The sequence below is a fragment of the Electrona antarctica genome (assembly GCF_951216825.1).
Source record: "Electrona antarctica genome assembly, chromosome: 8".
Lineage (NCBI taxonomy): Eukaryota > Metazoa > Chordata > Actinopteri > Myctophiformes > Myctophidae > Electrona > Electrona antarctica.
The window spans coordinates 47,445,974-47,468,124 of NC_136789.1; the positions used below are offsets into that span (position 1 = coordinate 47,445,974).

A 22,151-nucleotide genomic window follows, 5' to 3' on the forward strand; every position below is an offset into this window, starting at 1 on the left:
GGAGAGAAACATAAACTGAGAAGGAACCCAAGAACGCTCACTCCAATGAACTGGACTTCTTCATTTATGCCAAGGCAATGTGAGAAAAGAAAGTTGACTGTTATTTTTTTCTTTTCTCTTTTCTCTAGATGTGATTTACAGTAGCTGAATGTCAATTTATACTTTTCAATTAATGTGGACCAAAATGACCTTCCACCTGAGGATGGCGTTTGACCAAAATACTCAACTTTAATTTATATTACTATATTAGTTGTTGTGTTTTATTTTCCTTGACTTGAAGACGCTTTCGGTATGCATGATGGGGTGACTTTTCTTTCCACAATATTATTTGTAGTCACTTATTATAGTAAGTGATCTTTTTATACATAAGATGATTGGTATGCATTTATTTGATACACATTTATTTGATAAAGGTGCTGCTGATGATGATGATGATGATGATGATATGAGGGGAAACATTCATATTGAGACATGATATGGCTCTCACTGTACACCAGTAGTGACAAAGGATATTAGAGGATTTCACTGAAGGCATTAGCAGAGCATTCAACCATTTATTGCAAAGGAACCACCTCCAACCTAGAAAATGACATACTGTAGATCAATCAATCAATACATTATTTATGCATTTTAAGCATTTCAGGTACTTTCATTATTATAAAACATATTTATTCTGTTGTTTAATGACAGTGATTTTGCCTATGTTAGTTTTGTGCCATTATGAGGTGTTATTGTTAATTATATGCATCACATTGTGGCTAACATTGAGAAAGGAATAGGACATCTTAAGTGGGGAATTTAAATAATATTGCAGTTTTGGCCTTTGTGAAGACATTGGCGAGATTGGCTGAAATGTAAATTAATACTAATAATAGAGAAGCCATTTTTTTAATTGTGAGAAAGCTATAATAGTAATACATGCAATGTATATAGCGATTTATACTCAAAGTCGCTTTACAAAATGGAAACAAAATAAAAACTTGTATTAGGAAAGAAACTAATTAAAAAACTAAGCAACACAAAACTTTGAAACACGGTGGTGCAGTCGGTAGCCCTGTTGCCTCACAGCTAGAAGGTCCTGGGTTAAATTCCCACCAGGGATGCTGGGGCGTGTTCTCTCCTCCATGTCATCAGCGCCATACCGTAGGTGGGGTTGGCGAAAGGGTCTCCGAGGCTAGTGAAAGGGCCTTTCTGTGTGGAGTTTGCATGTTCTCCCCGTGTCCCCTAGGGTAGGTATACCCACACAAAAAACATGCAGTAATCCTGGCCTCCCCCTGGTCAGATGGAGGGGAGAGGAAATAGTGGTAATAACGTGTTCCTTCCACACGCTATGTCCTGCCGGGGAAACTTTCCCTTGTCAGGTGATAAGAAGCGGCCTGCTCACTCCTCATGCATTTAAAGGACCACTTCACCACTTTTCAACCTATCTTCATATAATATGTCCTCACTAATAATCATGATAAAATGGCACGTTTTTTTTCTACTCAGTCTGTGTCTCATAGGAGGGCTGTGGGCAGTTTAGAAACCGTCTTCCAGTGACATCATCATTAGGCAGATTATTTTTTAAACAAGATTATTATTATCGTGAGAACGATGGCTTCCATTTTCGCATTGCAACTTTTCAGGACTAGAAAGCCTGCAGTTGTATTCCCCATCGATGATGTCACTGGAAGACGGTTTCTGAACTGCCCACAGCCCTCCTATGAGACACAGACTGAGTAGAAAAAATATTGCGCCAGTTTTTCATGATTATTAGTGAGGACCTATTATATGAAGATAGGTTGAAAAGTGGTGAAGTGGTCCTTTAAGGAAGCATGAGGGCTCTTCCCAGGTTGGCTGAGGGAGAGTAGCGCCCAGCATTACAGGTTAGGCAACTGGCACCGAGTTTTTTAGTAGCTCTCCACTGCACAGACGTCTGCGTTAACTGCAACTGTTTTTCACACCTTCCAACCGACTGATCTCCCAAATTCGACTGCCTGTCAAATCACTTGTGCTTTAGGCTATGACTTCTGTCCTCCATTCCTCATTATTGTTTTGTGTTTAAATATAAATGAATGTACTTTTGTAGCCAATTCAGATGTGCAGTATTTGTATTGGATAACAACAAGAAAGACCGATTAGAAAATGTCTGTTTGCATGCGAGTCTGTGCCAATGGAATTATTTTCTGTGCATAGCACAGTAACTTATTCCAGTTACTTTACATTATAATGTTTGAATGATATGTAATGTATAGGCCTCTCTTTCTATTAGCCTTGTTTGATTTACAGAACTTAGAATGTAGATCTGTTTGATATTAAAAAATAGCTTTTCATTCCAATATTGTTTTATCTATTTATTTGGCTGGACTTCAGTGGGGCCAGCCCTAAACATAAAAGACTCACTTTCTGACTGAGTAACTGGCTGATAAAGTCTTTAAGTTTAGTGGAAAACTCTTGCAATATCAGCAGGTGTGTATTAACACTGTACAGTCAGTATGCCGATGTATTGATGGATACTCAATATCATTTTTAGAGCTTTAACAACAACTGGAAGATGGCCGCACCCTCTCTGACTACAACATCCAGAAAGAATCCACCCTCCACCTTGTGCTGCATCTGAGGGGTGGGCAGTAAATTATTCCATAATCTTAACCTGGGTTTGATTACTGCCAGGGACGCTGGGGGCGTGTTCTCTCCTCCGCGTCATCAGTGCACATTTACCCTAGGTGGGGTTGGCGAAAGGGCCTTTCTGTATGGAGTTTTCATGTTCTCTCTGTGTCCCCTAGTGTAGGTACTCTCACAAAAACATGCAGTAATCCATGTCTCTATACTGCCTCCCCCTGGTCAGCCTGATGGACGAACTGAACAGGTTGGAATAGTGTTGCTCCCACAGCTACATCCTCCTGGGGAAACTCCCCCCTGTCAGGTGATAAGAAGCGCCTGCTTTCTCCTCACGCATTGAAGGAAGCATGAGCTCAGTTCGGGTTCTCCCCAATACCTGTCAAACCCGTTGTACCTGTTATCACACTGTGATAAATAATGGTATACTGTTATAATCACAGTACTTAGTGCACTACCCGTTTAATACTTGGAGGCCAGTCTGTGGTGTCAGATCAGATCAGGAATCTCCAAAGTTGGGCATAAAAGGTCGACACAGACAGACAGACATTTTTTGTTTTTTGTTCTGGACAACCTAGTTCTAATCCATCGGCACGGCACACTCTCAGTTGGACAGTGCTAGAATTATGCATGAGAGACACCCACGCAACCATTCTGTGTATGCAGGAGACAATTCTGGTCCTTCCTTAAACCATGATTTAACACTTTGTGCATGAAAAGTGACCACTCTTATTACTAGACCCGTGCCCTTTGGGCTCCATGAAGCTGATTGGTTTGGTTGGCCCGTGCCCTTTGGGCTCCATGAAGCCGATTGGTTTGGTTGGCCAATCCGTGAAGCCGATGGTTTGGGATTTTCAATCAGGGAAGTTGTTGCCTATACACCCCCATCGCACAGATTTTGTGTGTCCTCCACAGACAGACAGACGAACAGAAAGATATACAGACATTTGTGTTTTTGAGTGGTGCAACCACTCCAAGGAACAGCAATGTCCCTATGTCCTAACCTATGTGACTATGTGACTATGTCCGTTTAGAGTACCAGTAGGGGCAAAAGTGGCGCTGTTGTGCCAGAAACAGAGAGAGAGAGAGATAGTGTTGCACTGTTGCCTGCTAATGAGAGAGAGAGAGAGAGAGAGTGGGGAGTTGCACCACAGGTGTGATTTTTTCAGTACAACCGTCTGTACAACCAAATTCCCAAAAGGCACTGCACGCCATGGGGTAATTGGCGACACACAGGTCAAGTTTGACCTGTGTGTCAGAACAATGCAATTTGTGAATGTATTCCCCACCCAGTTATGCAATACCCATTGTAGGCTACCTGTTGTACCCCGGCCCATTGTCAGAGATATGGAGATATCTGTATCTGGCAGTCTGCCTATCCCTTTCATGCCCATAACACTAATTTGGCTCTAATTTGCATTTAAGACGTGAGGTCTCATTAAAACGTTTGCTTGTCTGGTGTGAATCCGCTGGGATGAGCTTCTAATTAATTCACTCCATTTCTGTCTGTTAGAGTAAGACTCAATGATATCCACTGAGTTTTAATGTCAAGAGGTCTGTGTCCTTGAATAATGAGGGAAAGTATGAGACCTCACAGCCCACTTGCGCATTCAAACAGCACATGCAATAATTATAGGGGGGGTAATCATAGGCCAATCAACAATCATTGCCATAGTGTTAAGCCTATGTTATTCAGCCCATAGTAAAACATATTTTACACAATACTGTATATTGTGAAAAATATGTTTTGGCTGAATAGCCAAAACATTGTTGCGAGCTTGTAGATCAGCTACAGTAGCTGACCCCCAAATTGATACATACAGTAAATTTGGCCGCAGACCCTCATCTGAAAATGTATTGTAAGAAATCTATTTAAAGTATTACTGGTATTTGTATACTTTGTCTGATTCTTCAAATTAGGGGAAGTTCTTGAGCCTCTATGCTTCTAACTTCTGCACAATATGTTATATGTATCTTTGTGTGTTTTTCTTCTGTTTTCAACTGCTTTATGTGCTTATAAATAAAACCTAAAATATAATTAAGAACAAATTGGCAAATTTCCCTTGTGGGATCAATACAAGTCTAACTATCTATCTATTACTGGTGATAGGCCTAACGGTATATCGCATTCGTATACTATTAGTATATTTATTTATTTATTTATTATTATTATTTTGATTAGTCTTTAAGCAGTAGCCTACCTATGTGTACCAATGTGTTGTCAGTCCAAGTGCTGCAGTGCAGATGGCCTTGGCTGTTTTCCCAGTCCCAGGGAGTTTAAGTCTACTATTTTATAATTGTTAGTAGTAGGCTATTGTTGTTGTTATACTGTATGTTGTCATTATTTAGATCTCTATGAAATAATATTTTGAATCAGTATTTTAATTTCGTTACCTGTAGCTTTAGTGTAGGGCTCAAGGGCTGGCTACAGTGGCTAGTCTTAATACATTTTTTAACAATTAAAGTAGCCTAGGCTAGAGTCAACTGAACACACTGAGTAGGATAGTTTAGAGTAGACAGACACTTGCCTCCTTAATTGATATGATTCCCTTGGGGGAAATTCAGGCGTCATATCATGGGCTCATGTCATGGGATGGCAGCATAGCTATAGGCATGAAACATGGCAGCCATGGCATAGCCTATAGGCTTCCTTGCAGCTATTGGCCTACTGGAGATTCATAATGGGAAGTAATATAATGAAGTTCATTAGTTGAAGTTGTTGTGTAGGTACACCTTTTTTCGACAGCGACAAAGGGACTCAACGACCACAAGGCGGTGTCACAAGTTTCCAAAGCACGCCCAAAGATCACACTTCCCGAAGGCCTGGGCGGTTCCTCTCTCTCCACTGTCTCTGGTGCGGTGCAGGGAGAAAGAGCACTGCGGGGTCAGCGCAGAGTTACCGAGTATGAGAAACAGACGCTCCTTTCTAGAGAACAACACCAACACTCTTGGGTACTTGTCTGTCTTCGGGCCACTGGCGCTTGTTATGTTATGTTGTGTCTGTGTTTGAGGGGACAATGTTAAGCCGTGGCATGAACAGCCATCACTCAGCGAACTCCGGCAGCATGCACACCCCGAGAAAAGAGCACCTGTACAAGGTGTTGGTTATTGGAGACCTGGGGGTCGGAAAGACCTCCGTTATTCGGCGGTACGTCCACCAGACCTACTCGACCAACTATCGCGCTACAATCGGAGTTGATTTTGCACTGAAGGTGTTGAACTGGGATTCCGAGACTGTACGACTACAACTCTGGGACATTGCAGGTGGGTAATGTAATAATGATTGATGTTGAATAGGCTATATTGATATAAACCGTTTATGGCTCACTTGGGCTGCTGTGCTGTTAACTTATTATTGGTGCTGCAACAGTAGTGCGCTGCAACAGCTGTCATTAATTAATGCCATTACAGAGGAAAGGTGGTGCACTATTCTAGCTCCTGTTTAGTAGCCTTCGAGGTGAGCCAACGTTGTTTGGAAACATTTTATTTTGGAAATTAATACAAATATTCTTATATAGGTCTATAGTACAGTATATTGGGGGGAAAAAGCTGCATCACTGATCACTCATTTCTTGACAATTGTAGCCTATATATAAACTTACACTGACATAGGCCTAAGGGGTGCATACATTATTTGGAAACAGAACAAGAGAGAGTATTAGATGCAGCGGAAAATAATTTCTGTTGACTTCTTCGTCGCTGCCCACTGTAGATCCACTTGTCAGCTGTCACGTGCAGACTCCCATCTGTCTCCAACTTACCCACAGTGTGTCTGACACACGCTCTCTGACGCACGCACTGTGACACGTCACACACACACACACACACACACACACACACACACACACACACACACACACACACACACACACACACACACACACACACACACACACACCTAATGGTTAGCGTCAGGGTGGCCTGCCAGGCTGCCCTGCACAGTGCATACTCGTTTGCTGGATCATGTGAGAAGGCCCATGTGAGGGACATTTCAAGGCTAGTCACAGGAATTTCATCGAAAACTAAGTGAAAACAAGAAAAACATTAGCCTACCTAAACAACACACACGCACGCACGCTCCATCTCTGTATAACATGTAGAATAGAACATATATACTGTGTTTTGTCATTGTACCACAGTAAAACACAGTTACACAGTTACAATTCAGACATTGTAAAGTAAGTTTAATGAATGACAGCGTGCCCTGCGGCTCTGTCAGTTAACAGCTGTCCATTATGCAATTACTTTTTGTCTCCGCCAGGCCGGCCGAGGACTGGCGACTCCTGTCTGTCCGTGTGTGTAAGGCCCCAAATTTGTTGCACAATATCTATGATGATTGAATATTTATTCCAAGTCTGGTGGTAATTCTAACACTGTGAAATATCTGTGGAAACTGGCAATTGCGTTTTCCGACATCCTTTTCTATTTCCACTCCGCCTGCCCTACAGGATATGATTAAAAAACAAACAGGATAGAATTTACACATTGGAGCACCAAATAATCAAAACAAACTGTAAAACACACACCCTTGGGGTTTTTGTGGTGGCAGCTTAGCTAACCTGCTCCTCCAGCACACACACGCACACACACACACACACACACACACACACACACACACACACACACACACACACACACACACACACACACACACACACACACACACACACACAGTTTAACAATTTATTTATGTCCACACACCACACACAGGGAAAGCATACAGGAACACACACAGTTTAGGTGCAGTAAAGGTTACATTCACAAACTCATGCGGATATGTCCTCATGATATAACACACATGTCACTTAGCACTCCATGGGCACAAGCAGTGGCAGCTCCGCCATATAGGGCAGCAGAGATGGCACACTTTGCCAGCCGGGCATCCCAAGTTGTCGAAACCCTCCGACAACCAGTCCGTGGGTATGTCCTATAGGCTGGATCACCATAGGAAACAAAGTTCTTAGTCTTGCACTGTTGCTTAGTGTTAAAGTGCTCTCTGTAGTTGTTCTCCTGCATGTGCCTGGAAGTCCACCCATTGCTATTCCGGGGTTAGTCCGACAGCGGACGGACATACCGCTGGAAGGCCACCGGGTCTATATTGCCTCTCTTCCCAGTAAGCTGTTCATGGGAGGGGCCATCAGGTAGCGCTGGCTGCTAGGGTAGATTCCACTGGTGAATAGTGCCTTCTTGTATGCATAGTCCACAGAAGTTGCAAATGCATCCATGCACCTAATACATTGACGATGGTAGTTACAACGGAGCAGTTTAATGTCATGCCCAGGACGAGACACACACACACACACACACACACACACACACACACACACACACACACACACACACACACACACACACACACACACACACACACACACACACACACACACACACACACACACTGTTTTAATGGTTAAGATTCATAGTCTATTTTATCTTCACATAGAAGGCCTCAAATTGATCAATGCCCAAATGTCATTCTAGCCTAGACATCTTCATTTGCAGTGAAGGCAGAATGCAGGTTTGATTTAAGTCATGGTAAAATTATTCTCAACACTAACAAGGGTTTGCATTGATGCGACTGACTCCGACCAACGTGACAGTTAGACCCTAGGAATGTGCTGTTTCATGGGAATGTAGAGAAGGGTAATGGCAGGCTCCGAATGCCAACCAATGCAGAAAATCAGCCCAAATCATGCACTCGTGTGTGTGTGTGTGTGTGTGTGCGCGCGTATGTAGTCGTACGTACATGTACAAGGGTCAAGTTGTTTTATTGTTAAATACAACACAGCAGAAAGCTACATTACAGTCTGTGAAATTCTCAACAGTGTGGAAAAGGTGACAAAAAGACAGAGAGAGAGGGAGCTCATGTTGTTTGTCAGTGTGCGACTGATTACACACAGCAGTGTTGTGCAAATGTTTTGAAAATAGCATCTATTTTAGCTATTATTCACATTTGGGGGATAATTACATTTGTGCTGCAGGTCAGGAGCGTTTTGGCAACATGACACGGGTGTACTACCGTGAGGCTATGGGCGCCTTCATCGTGTTCGACGTAACAAGGCCCACCACGTTTGAGGCGGTCACCAAATGGAAGGAGGACCTGGACTCCAAGCTCATGCTGGCCAACGGACAGAGCATCGCTACGGTGCTGCTGGCCAACAAATGTGACCACCAGAGCCGGGACGAAATCACCAGCAACAGCATGAAGATGGACCAGTTCTGTAAAGACCACGGCTTCGTTGGCTGGTTCGAGACTTCTGCTAAGGTTAGTCCTGTGACTCACTCTGCTGTCTCTGGTTCTGTTATGTTATGGAGTGCAGTGGTTCTCAAACCTTCTCATGTCAATGACCCCCAAATTGTAATTGGCCACATGGACCCCATCTGAAATTTCTTTTGTGGCAGGCACCCCCAGAAGAGACTTTCTTTTCCCCCAAAAAGGGGGGATTAGCCTTGAGGACTGTGTGAGGATAAAAGGACTTGAGGATAAAAAGTGAGGACAGACAAGTGAGGACGCCAATTGTGATTGGCCGGAATGTGATGATGTATGATGACAAGAGTGCCCCTCACTTCACACGGGTGTGATTTTTTTATTATCGTTTAAATCAAGTAGTTTGATTAACCCCTAATTGTTGTTATTGTTACTTAATGCTGTGCACAGATGTACACAAACGTCAAGGGAATGCACCAGATTGTAGGTGAGCCTTACATGCTCACAGCTAATGTCCTTCATGTGCTCAGGTCACTTCAGCCAGTAATAAACATCCCCACACGACCAGCTGGAATTTCATATACTTGTGGAAAGTGGTGCCGTGGGATCAATTTAAAGAGGGAGTCGTCTCCAGTAAGGCATTGAAGCGAACCGGCAGAAACTGACTTTAGAAAGCTTATTGACTTATTTTTAGACATCTGCTGGCCCGAGTCTTTAGTCTAAACCAATCTTTTAGTAGTTATATCCAATGGTCCATTTACACTTTGATAAAAAGAGTCAGAATTGTTTACATCACGCCATAAATTCTACAAATGGCGTCCCCATTCACACATCCTCTGTAGACACTAATGTGTCTGAATAACCTCTTTGCTGCATGCAGTTCATGGCGTGAAAGCTCAACATTCTACAAGGTCAAAGGTCATAAGGTGTGCAGTGTCAGTGCTACTACGCAGGCCTCACATTTAGAGTTCGGTGGACATATAGAGTTTGTTTATGTCTGAGTCATATACCACCCGCCCACCGGCCCTTCCATTAGCCAATTTTAATATAGGAAACAATGGAAATCATCAGAAACTTCTTGTGTTAATTAGTTTGAAAACACACAGAAGGGGTGATGCTGTGAGTGTGCTGTCCTTCCTGCACATGCTGTGTACATCTAGAACACACTGTATGCATATGAATAGACGTCTAGATTATTGCTGTTTTAAACTAGTGGGTCAGAACCCTCATAGTGTATGTTTCATATTGTCAGGGGCCTCAGGGCCAAAGGGCAGCTTTAATAGAAGATTATTGTGTTACATACCACTTTTTTATTTATAATTTTTAGGACAACGTCAACATCAATGAGGCTGCAAACTTCCTCGTCAAACACATCATGGCCACAGAGAACGATATTCTCAAGTCGGTGGTACCGGACACCATCTCGCCGCAGCTCAACTCCAACAAGCAAGTGAGCTGTTCTGGCTGCATCAAACCATAGAGGCAGGGACAGAGGATAGACCGAAGGAAGCATTGTCAGCACAGGACATGCAGAACAATGGAGGAGACTATGGACCTCGACCTCCCTAGCCTCTGAGGCGTGTGATGTGCTGGATTTGGGTTTTAACCAGCAATGAGAAGAGCTGCAGTTCAAGCAGGCTGGTGCTCAAACTACAAACTGCGTATACATACATACATACATACATACATACATACATACATACATACATACATACATACATACATACATACATACATACATACATACATACATACAAAACGTTGAATAACATCTCTGTCAGCAAGTCAAAATGTGATGCTGTTCACAGTCCTGTCATCCAACCTCTGTCCAGCCTTAACGGTCATCATCCCTGCTTAAACCAATATATTGTTCCACATACGTTCATCTTGGAGGTAGAAGAGTAACATGACTGTCATACTGTGACATCATTATGCAATTGTATGAGATCCTTTTTTTTTAAATAATGGACAATGGACTAATCCAATGTTTACTATTGCTTTGTTGCACATAAATGGATGTGTTTATTTTATGTATTTATGCTTAACAGCTATTATATATGTGTGATGCTGGCTGAACATACCGTATATGCTGTGTGTTAGACTTTTCAAAGCCAGTCTTGATTAATGATTAACCCTTACTTAAAGGGCCATGTTGGTGGTCTGGCATGTTTTGTTTAGCACAATGATTATGCTTGTTTTGTTTTTTCAAAGAAAACTGTATTTTCGTAATGTGAGGAAATTAAATACATTGCACTCATTTCAGTACAGTATGAAAAGTAGTCTCTGGTAAAAACATTGATGACATATTGACTCCAGTATGATCCTTGGACCCGGTGAGTTTCCCGGGGCAACTGGCATCTTTTGACCACTGAGAATCGAAGCAGTGGAGCTCTGCCTTCACTGGGACGCAAGGCTGTCTCAACGATTTGGCAAAATATGGTGGATAAAATAAAATGTGTGTTGTCTGGCTTCAAGTAGACAAAAATGCAAGAACAACTCAATCACAAGAGATCGTCTGTTTACCAGGTACACCAGGTACATGACTCGGAAGAGATTTCTGCTGATATGGACAGGCCTTTCTCATGAGATCACCTAGCAAAGCCTGATGCTTATCCATTGTCATCGTTACACTGAAATGAAAAATAAGCACTTGAATATATCGAAGGCTACATGAAATCACTCTTCTGTGCTGGGCACACATGTTGATAACGTGTGTGTGTGTGCGTGCGTGCATGCGTGCGTCTCGAACTGGTGAGAAGCGAAGTGGCAGATGTGGCGAGACAACAATATGGTGGTATTTTGAGAACAGAGAAGGGCTAAATATCCATGGCACAGTGACATGATGGGTTGGATTAGGTGTATCAATAGTGGGTGTGATGCGGGTAGATTTAATTATGGTCAATCAAAGGATCGCTTTTCATTAGCTTTAAGTGTAGTGAGCTGTGCTCAGCACAGTGGCGTACTGCTGGTAATTTCCACAGTGTCATGGAAGAGCCTCGGAAAAGTAATTTCTCCCAAAAGCAATTTGAGTCATCGTCAACAACAACAAATTTACAGTACCTCAAACGGGTGTATATTCACTGAAGGAGGCACCATAGGAAAGACCATGTCAACAAAATCAGTATGGTTCATGCTGCAATTCTCATTTGATTTATAGATAACTTATATCTATGCCAGTGAAAATGTTGGCCTAAGCCTAAGGGCACTACAGGAAAGGCTGTGGGGCAACGTCAGCCACCAGAATTTACTAGACTCAGTTCAAAACCTTTAATCCCTATATCCGAGTGGATCTGATTCGGATTTTGGGTAGATCATATAACCAAACAATCACACCCGTGTGAAGTGAGGGGTGCTCTTATCATAATAAATCATCGTCCTCACCTTCGTCTTCAATGTTTGTGTTTACGCAATGTTTGTGTTTACACAAACACTCAAAGCTGGCCATTCATTGTCAGTGGCATCTAATGTTTTTGTTGGGACAATGACTTAAAACTGGCCATATCAATGGCATTTCATGTTTGTGTTGGGATAATGACGTAAAACTGGCCATATATGATCAAATCAATGGCATTTCATGTTTGTGTTAGGACAATGTTTGTGTTTACACACACCCTCAAAGCTGGACATAGGAAGGGCCAGCGCCCCTCAAAAACAGATGATGATGTATTGACACACATGATGTCACAGCCCAGCTGGAAAAAAGCCCTGGGAATACTCAAGCACCACAATAATGTATTATTGTGTCTTAAACCTGCAGTAGAAGGGTTAGAATGTTAAATACAAAAGCATGTTTATGAGGTCATACACAGCTGTTTGCTGTGTGAGTACCTGCGACCAAGACAAGACATCTGAACTATACCTAACAAGATAACCTGAGAGTGCTGTGCCAGCCAGGGGCTGTCCCCTGGACAACAATTTCACAGTGTTAGCTCGACTAGTCATGAGAAAGTGTGACACCATGTGAGTCGTCTTTCATTTAGTTCCATACACACACTGTCTGTGTTTAGAAACGAATGGTTTTGCCGTGGTTTTGCTGTAAAACTTGTAAAGATTCATTGGTTCTGTAGTACACAGTGTTAATAAAAAAACAAAATTGACCCGTGTTCTTATGCTGCTATTACATTCACGTAAATAAACTACTAGCTAAAACTGTCCACTCTTTGCATTATTGCTATTAAACAGAATCAAATAAATCTATGCTTTTTTGTGCGATATATTCCAGTAAAATGTAGGTGGTGTGAGTGAGAGAGAAAGTGTGTGTGTGTGTGTGTGTGTGTGTGTGTGTGTGTGTGTGTGTGTGTGTGTGTGTGTGTGTGTGTGTGTGTGTGTGTGTGTGTGTGTGTGTTTTAAAGTTGAAAGATTTTGTGTCCACAATTGTATATTGTATTGTATTGTGTAATATTGTGAGATTATTGTCACATTCTATGCTGTTCTATGTCATGTTGCTTGTTTCAGAACCACAATGTGCCAATAAGGACATTAAAAATATAATTCTGGACATCCTGTATGTGTTCTTACTGACACACTGCGGTGATCACCCCTTACACTACTCACCTATCCATTATAATAGAGTGCTTGTGCGAGAGAGAGAGTGGCCTCAGCTGATCTAGGTTCTCATTAGGAAGCCATATGACAGACAGGGAGCAGATGATTCTCTTACTGGGGGATTAGATTTGGCTGTCTGGCAATAGCTCAGGTCACTAAAACTAAGCACATTTCTCACACAAAAAAAAAAAAATCAAACCTGTGTGAAGTGAGCGGTGCAACTATACATTTATTGTTATAGTTACTGTATTGTACTGTGGTCGGTATACCGTATTGTAGTGCACTGTGCTCTCTACTGTAGTGTACTCTGTGCCACTTTACTCTGTGCTGTACTCTACTGGCCACTTTAGGTGGTGCAGCTTTCCGTGCTTGGACACAGGGACAGACATACGGACACACATAGCTCCGAAATGGAGCGGAGGCACCGCTCAAAAATCATACCAGTCTGAAGTGAGTGGTGCTGTACTGTACTGTGTGTGTGTGTGTGTGTGTGTGCGTCGTGCATGCGTGCGTGGGAGACACGCATACACCATAAATAGGGAGGGACAGACAGACACATGTATGCTGCACCACTCAATAAAAAGCCTGGATTATGGGGATTTTAAGATAGTCAACGTGAAGAAAAACTAGACTAAAATAATTATGAAATTAAGCCATTAGGTCATCACTTGTGCATTAATAAAATCAAATGTAAAAAGTTTGAAATCTTGTTTGAAATGATCAAACCTGTTGGTAAAAGGGCCTTTCTGTGTGGAGTTTGCATGTTCTCCCCATGTCCCCTAGGGGAATGGGTACGTACCCTAACAAAAACATGCAGTGATCTATACTCCCCCTGGCCAGCCGGGGCACCTGATGAAGGGAAAAGGAACTGGATACTGTGTAAGAAGAAGAAGCGGCTTGGACTCCTCATGCAATGACAGAAGCATGAGGACAGTCCGTAGCTCTCCCCAAGATTACATTTGACAATTGACATTGGGTTGCAAAAATTGTGGGATAAAAAAAAGACCAAACCACTTGCCTACAGATGATGTTCATTGGTAGGCAGTTTCTGAACTGCCCACAGCCCTCTCGAGACAGAAATGGTATATTATAATGAATATTGTAGTGAGGACCAAAGTTACAGTCAGTAGGCAAAGATTGATTAAAATCGTTGAGTGCTGTCTTGAGAGGGCTGTGGGCAGTTCAGAAACTGCCTACCAATGAACATCATCTGTAGGCAAGTGGTTTGGTCTTTTTTTTTATCCCACAATTTTTGCAATCCAATGTCAATTGACAAATGTAATCTTGGGGAGAGCTACGGACTGTCCTCATGCTTCTGTCATTGCATGAGGAGTCCAAGCCGCTTCTTCTTCTTACACGGTATTCCAACTGTAAAATCGGTCAATGTTTAAAATCGTTCAATGTTTAAAATCGTTCAACGATTGAAATCGTTCAACGATTAAAATCGTTCAATCGTTCAACGATTAAAATCGTTCAATGATTAAAATCGTTCAATGATTAATCGTTCAATGATTAAAATCGTTCAACGTTTAAAATCGCTGCCGAGATTGTTTTATTTCCTTTAGATCATACGCTGAAGTATTTGGGCTTTTGATCGGCGAAAATCCGGCGAAAATAGGTTCCTCTGTGTGTTATTTTCGATCGCACCACCCGCCATCTTGGTACGCCACAAGACGGGTGCATAAGACCCTCCTCCATGAGGCCGTGTCTTCCGTTCACTTGCATTGGACTCAATTTCCCAGAAGCCCTAGCAGCCCAGCGCATGGGTCGATTAACAGTTTCGACATCATAACATGAAGGTCTCATCTCCAGGTCCGCGCAAAGCCGGAGTTTCTTTTTAATTATTAAAATACAGCAAATTAAACGCATTAAACAAATAGCGGGAATGTCGTATTACGCAGCGGGGAAACACTGGAGTAAACAATTAGCGGCCGTCAACCTTGTGCATTGTATTTATTTCTATTATTTTCACTGTATTTTTATTATCTTGTCATGATGTTCTAAATAAACATTGTCAAAGATATATTTTCTAACATTTTTCATATTTTCAAAGGAACCAGTGCCCAGTCAGAACCAACTTCAAGCCTAAGTGGGTTTGCCTGTGGGGTCAACATGGGCGAGTCTTAGCCCATGTGGATCCCACACGCAAGCCCACTTGGATCCCACATCTATCCCATATGGGGCCCAGGTAGAACCCACTGAAATCCCACATGGGCAAGCCCAGTTAGGGGGTCCCACATAAAATTGCCTAGTTGGGGCCCACCTAGGGCCCAGGTAGAACCCACTTAAAGCCCACACGGGCAACCCAGGTGAGAACCATCTGGTGCCCACTGACAAGCCCACTTGAGGCCCATATAATTCAGCCCACCTTGAAACCATAAGGGACCCATGTCAGCCCCACATAAATTGCCATGGTGGGGCCCACCTAGGACCCAGGTAGAACCCACTTAAAGCCCACACGGGCTAGCCCAGTTAGGACCCACTTGGGTCCCACATAAAATTGCCAAGGTGGGGCCCACCTAGGACCCAGGTAGAACCCACTTAAAGCCCACACGGGCAACCCAGGTGAGAACCATCTGGTGCCCGCTGACATTTCCATGTGGGTCCCATATAGTTAACCCTTCTGGCTCCCACATAGGCAGCCCACCTCTAAACCATATGGGACCCACGTTGGCGTGCTGGCTGGGCTATTATATAGCAACTGTTGCCATTCATTTCTGTCGGGTAGAGTGACTCAGTGACTGAGACAAAAACAAAAGTAAAGTTGATAGATGTCACCCTCTAGTGGTCTATATATGTTGTTGCAATTAGTACTTTAGTTGACATGGTACTGTATAACACCATAAACTATATATTGTATGGTATGACCTATTTGAGTGGTGCAACCACTCCTAGAACCAGCAGTCCGTCCCTATGTCTGTATGTTTAGGGTACCAACAGGGGGCGCTGACATAATTTTGTATCGTCTCATCTTCTCTGATCTTTTTTTTAATGGTTGAAAACCATGAAAAACGACATATACCTATACTAACTATAGCCTAGCCTTTGAATTGTTTCATAGTTTTAGAAATATACTGTTTTTTCGTCACGCTTTGTCGTCACACTTTTTCGTCACGCTTTTTTGAACCCACAACCTCCAGGTCATTTAGCCAGTGTGCTAAGTCATTGACCTACTTGCTACCTACCTCAACACAGTCTGCCGTTCCATGTGAGTAACATTGATACAAAAATAACATAACAGGAGATTTGTCTTGTTTCTTGTGCTGTTGTTTATCTCTTTGAATGCTTATGAACCACAATGGAAACAAGTCTCTGGCTCTTCTATCATTATCTATTTTGCTTTTTGTACACAGCAAGCACAGTGGCTCACTGGCTCCAGAGCCTGCCTGGGAATCAAGTGGCCACAGGTTCAAATCCTGGCTCTGAAAATCTAAATCATGAAAAAACAGTATACTGTGGTATGCTGCCTGAAACCATGAACTATAGTAGCCCCATTTCATGATTTTCATCTTTTTTTCGAATCCTCCAAAATCACGAAAAACGACATACTATAGTATGCCGTCCGAAACCATGGACTATAGTATGTTGTTTTTCATGATTTTCATCTTTTTTTTTTAAATCCCCCAAAATCACGAAAAACGACATTCACCTAGAAACTCCATTCACACTTTTTATAATTCAGCTTACTGTGGAGACACATGCTGGAACCTTTTACCTTGAAATGTTTTGTAGTTTCTGAGTTATTTAACTTAAACGCCCAATGCATTCTCAATGGCAATAGCACAAACTTTGGCATGCTGTCCTACATACTTACACTTAGAAACCCCATTCAAACCTATTTAGGTTCATCTTACGGTGGACATGTTTGCCTGAAAAGGAATCTTTGAAATGTTTCACAGTTTTAGAAATGTAGTGCTTTCAAATTTGAGACATTTACAATGGGGCTCAATGGCAGATATTGGCACGTCAAAAAAGCACTTTCACCTATAAACTCCATTCACACTTTTTATAATTAAGCTTTCTGTGGAGACACATGCTGGAACTTTTTACTTTGAAATGTTTTGTAGTTTCTGAGTTATTTAAGTTAAACGCCCAATGCATTCCCAATGGCAATAGCACAAACTTTGGCATGCTACTAGTCCTACATACTTACACCTAGAAACCCCATTCAAACCTATTTAGGTTCATCTTACGGTGGTCATGTTTGCCTGAAAAGGAATCTTTGAAATGTTTCATCGTTTAAGAAATATAGTGCTTTTAAATTTGAGAAATTCGGGTTCAATGGCAGATTTTGGCAAGTAAAGATTTGAGTGGGGTTTGAACCCACAATCTCCAGAGTGGCGGCCGTCGCGTATTGTTTAGTTAAACGGCCCTAAACGAGGTCCCATTCATTCTCTATGGTAGTGAATTTTCACTACGGGCGCAGTACCGCTTCCGGCCGCAACGTGGGTGCGGACGGCGGCCGCGGCGCTGTCCTAAACTTCGGTACCGATGTAATATATGTCTGGCCACAGAGTGGGTGTGGATGGGCTGGCTGTGGCGCTGTCCTAATCTCACTGCTGATGTAATATACGTCTGGCCACAGAGTGGGTGTGGATGGGCTGGCTGTGGCGCTGTTCTGAATGTCACTGCCAAATGCCTCTGTTCTTCTTCTCTCGAGTTATGTTTATCCTCTCGTCTCGTTGTATTTTGTCCTGCTCATCATCATCATCACCTTTGTGTTACTTTATCACAGCGAACAATCACATCAAGGTCTGTGAAATATTTTGTAATGAATAGCTGACTCTCTCGCGATTTTGGCGTTTACGTTTTATATATTTTTGGACGAGATTAATGCCTGGATTCATATATGTCTCTCTGCCTGTTTAATGTTTACGTCATATACATGAGGTCCCGAGCAGCAGCAGAAACTGACAGGTCGGTACAATGCATTGTCTCGACCACAGAAACGCTGATAAAGACGTGTAACATAATGTGTATACATTGACAGATTTTTTATTTTGCACGTCTTTGACAAAGGAAGGGATGCTAATCGAATTAGCGTGTTAGCATCATCGTAACGTAAACAGACGTTGTATGGCTCAATGGGGCACGAACAGATCACTCTCTGACTTGTCAAAGGAAACGTTTTAATGCTTATATGTCTTGGTGATTTGGTGAATGTAGTGGATTCGTTTTTAGATCGATCAGGGATCTGTTAATTGAGTACTGTGCTGAGCTGTTATTGTACATGGAGCTGAACTCATGCAACCAGCAGACAAAATAATAACTCACTGTATCAGTGTTTACTCCTTAGACCCTACACAAGACCCGATGTTATATTTCATGATTTAACATTTATTTGACTGAGTTTAATGGTCTGATTTGTTGAAAATAGCTGATCAACAAGCTCGTAGATCGCCTAGTTTCAAATAGGCTTTATAGTGGCTTTAGCTGATGTTGATGCTATTTACAAAATCTGGGGGTCCCCGGACCCCTCGCTGTGCTATTGGAGGCTATATTGTTATTATAGGTCAGTCAGTAAACACTGAAGTTGGTGCTTTCATTTAAGTACATTGATTCACAATACCAGAATGCACTTTTAATTATAATACATGAAGCAGACAGCCCTGTGATTACATCGTTAGCATTACACTGCAACCACACTGTGGTTAATATGTTTTATTCACAATGCAAAGTTATTGTACTCCTATCATGGTGTCATCAATAATTCACATGCAAGTAAAGGCATGGTGTTGCAAAGCAAAAAAAGCACTGGTAGAGTACTATCCGAGCTTCTGCTGGATATAGGTTTCGAAGCCCTACAGCGCTGTGACCTGCTGACTGCCTCACCTTAGTCCTCTTTGTATGTTTACATTAAATATGAAATGCACTATTTCACTAGAGTGTAAAGACGCTGTGTTCAGATGACCACACTTGAAACCCAAATATATTGTCTACCATACAACAGTAATACAACATCATTTGTGTGATATAGCAATACAATTTTAATTGTCATATCAATATGTATAACACCCAGACAGCTAATGCAGTGTTTTCCAAACTGTGGGTCTCTCACTCAACAGTAAACAAGCCAACATACAGTTTAAGTGTACACTTGAGTTTTGGTGTTTAGTAAGAGTCATGACTGTACTTTTCAAGGTGTATAGCTTGCTTCAAGTCGTCTTCCCCCGTAAGCAAAGATTGGAGTTTAAAACGTTCGCTCTGAAAGAATATATATTCTAATATTTGCGCCACATTTTCAAGATTTTCCAAACATAGCAGATCTACAAGCTCGTAGTGCAGCACTGCGCTATGAGCTTGTAGATCTGCTATTTTTCAATAGCTAAAGTATAACATAATCCTTAAAACACCAGTCTCTGTGCCCCTTTGCCACACAGGCTCAGGAACTGCTTCACACAACACCAGCTGACACCTCCAAGGCTTCCTGGGTGATGGCGAGATGGAGGGATCAGTGCAAGGCAGCAGAACATCCAGGCTTCACCACTACATCAAGGATCCCACAGATGTTCCTGGCCAGCCAGCACCTGCCCTGCATGGAGTGGACAACCCTCAATCGTCTGAGGACAGGTGTGACGTTTCAGTACAGAAATGCAGAAGTGGGGTCTGACAGATGTGTAGCCTGTATAGTACACACACTGCCCACGCTTGATGAGTTGAATACATAGAACCAGAATGGAAACAAGGCCTGTGTTATCCTTTTAGCATTATCTGTATCTCTGTACTTCTTTGCAAGCTGTTATTAAAGTATTCAATCAATAAATCAAACAAACCATTAGAAGAATCCATTCTGTATCTCTACTCAGCCGACACGTTTTGTGATTTGATGCATGAGTTATAGGGACAATGCAGAACTTTCTAATCAAACTAACCGGTCATTTAAAAAACAATATGCTTTCCCTGCCTGTTTTAGGTGTTTTAGTTAACGAGTGAGTGAGCGGCAGACCTTGGCGACGCAGTGCAGGCGTTGGGCGCTGCCTTCATGGACGCACAGGTCAAAGTCTCCTTCTGGAGGCGAGGAGGAGGGCTGCCACATCACCTCACAGTCCAACTGTCTGTCTTTGATGAATTGAACATGGTGGACCCTGTTGTAAACAAGTGTAATGCTTAATTGGGTCGTCCACTCACAGTTAACAGCCTTTGTATTGAGTTTGTGCTTGAAATGTACTGTAATTCTGCAAACTGTTAATACAATTTTCAATCAATCAATCAAACGCCTCTACTGTGCCTGAGGAACACACACACGCAAGTGTTGATAAAAACAAATGACTAAAACTTTTTTCATAGAGAGAGAATGCACTCTGAAAAGAATGGAATGGAAGCACCTTAAGGAATACAAATCATTGTGTGTACACTGTTTATACCCCTACACTGCTTACAGCAAATTACATCTGTATAAAGAAATTCTGTTACATAAACAGAGCAATACATTCAATACGTTTTATTTTTAGGATGGGATTTCAACTGCTGCTAGCCGATACATTTGCACTATATATTGTATCCCACAGTTTTTTGATATTTTATCTATTTTCTAATACTATTTATCTTTATCTTTGTATGTATATAAGAGTTGTGTAATTTCACAGAGTTCAACAGAAATGTTTTGTTGCTAATACAAAATAATAATAAAACTTTATTTGTATAGCACCTTTCATGACATGAAATGCAGCTCAAAGTGCTTTACACAAAAAAAGAAAGAACGGCAGGGCATAAACAATACAGTGAGGACATGAATAACATTTTTTTTTAAAAGACAAATAAATCAATTAAAAGCAAGGGTGTAGAAGTGGGTCTTGAGCTGAGCTTTAAAAATGTCTACAGAGGCTGCCTTCCATTTGCTGTGCTATGATTTATAACAGCCACTAGATGGCAATGATGATGAGTACTACTGCTATCTACCAATGGTTCCCAAACTTTTTCATGTCAAGGACCCCCAAATTGACACTAATTAGCCCGCAGACCCCCATTTGAAAACATATGCCAGGGACCCCCCATAAGAGATATTCTTTCCTTTTTTCCCCGGCTATAGCAGTGATTCTCAACCCGTTTAATTTCAAGGACCCCCCCAGTTTGACATGCATTAGTCTACGGACCCCCATTTCTGGTATTTCTATCTCTGGGTCCCCCAATTTATGTTTTTAAATCAATGTTAATTTAACTATGAGTGTACAAATGGAACCATTTGGTTCCATTTGTACACTCTGAGTTACAGAACCATAACGGTCCATTTGGTTACTAACTATCATTTAGCTGCATGGGGACCCCCTGGAACTCCCTCAAGGACCCCTGAGGGTCCCCGGACCCAACTTGGTCATCTAGATGGAAAGAATTATCCAAATTCATCAATTCAATCATAACTACTGACAATGTAAATTTACAGCAGTATAGAAAATCAAGGGCAGAGAAATAAGTCACAGACACAGTGGTACAATTACAACTCAACATATTTTATTATTATTTTACATCCAGGTATGCAATTACCAGGCAGTTAACTGGTCAATAACTAACTTTAACTATGGATCTATCTTCCATGAGGGGGAATCGAACTCCAGTCTCCAAATCCCTACAAAGAAAAGTGAAAAATTCTGATTGGGTGAAAAAGATGGCAAAACTGCCTGGCAACAGCCTTCGTTTCATTGGCTGTTCGGCTGTGCCGACTATACACGACCGGCCGAGTGGTGCAGCCAGTGTGCTAAGTCACTGATCTACTTGCTACCTGCCACAACACAGTCTGCTGTTCCCTTTGAGTACAACATTGATACAAAAACAAAATACAAAAAATATAATAACAGGAGATTTG

The 22,151-nt window shown here is 42.0% G+C and overlaps 1 protein-coding gene across 2 annotated transcripts; it reads left to right on the forward strand.

The window, feature by feature from the left end:
• Positions 1–5,383: 5,383 nt before the first annotated feature.
• On the forward strand, positions 5,384–11,523 carry LOC306928608 (ras-related protein Rab-38-like). Of its 2 annotated transcripts, XM_079508846.1 has the most exons (4): positions 5,384–5,862; positions 8,580–8,863; positions 9,001–9,088; positions 10,134–10,265. In XM_079508846.1, exons 1-3 carry the CDS (start codon positions 5,616–5,618, stop codon positions 9,061–9,063), a joined length of 594 nt encoding a protein of 197 aa, XP_079364972.1. In that variant the 5' UTR covers positions 5,384–5,615; the 3' UTR covers positions 9,064–9,088; positions 10,134–10,265. The 2 variants fall into 2 exon arrangements, with proteins under 2 accessions (XP_079364972.1, XP_079364971.1); XM_079508845.1 differs by lacking the exon at positions 9,001–9,088 and having other exon boundaries at positions 10,134–11,523.
• The last annotated feature ends 10,628 nt before the right edge of the window (positions 11,524–22,151 follow it).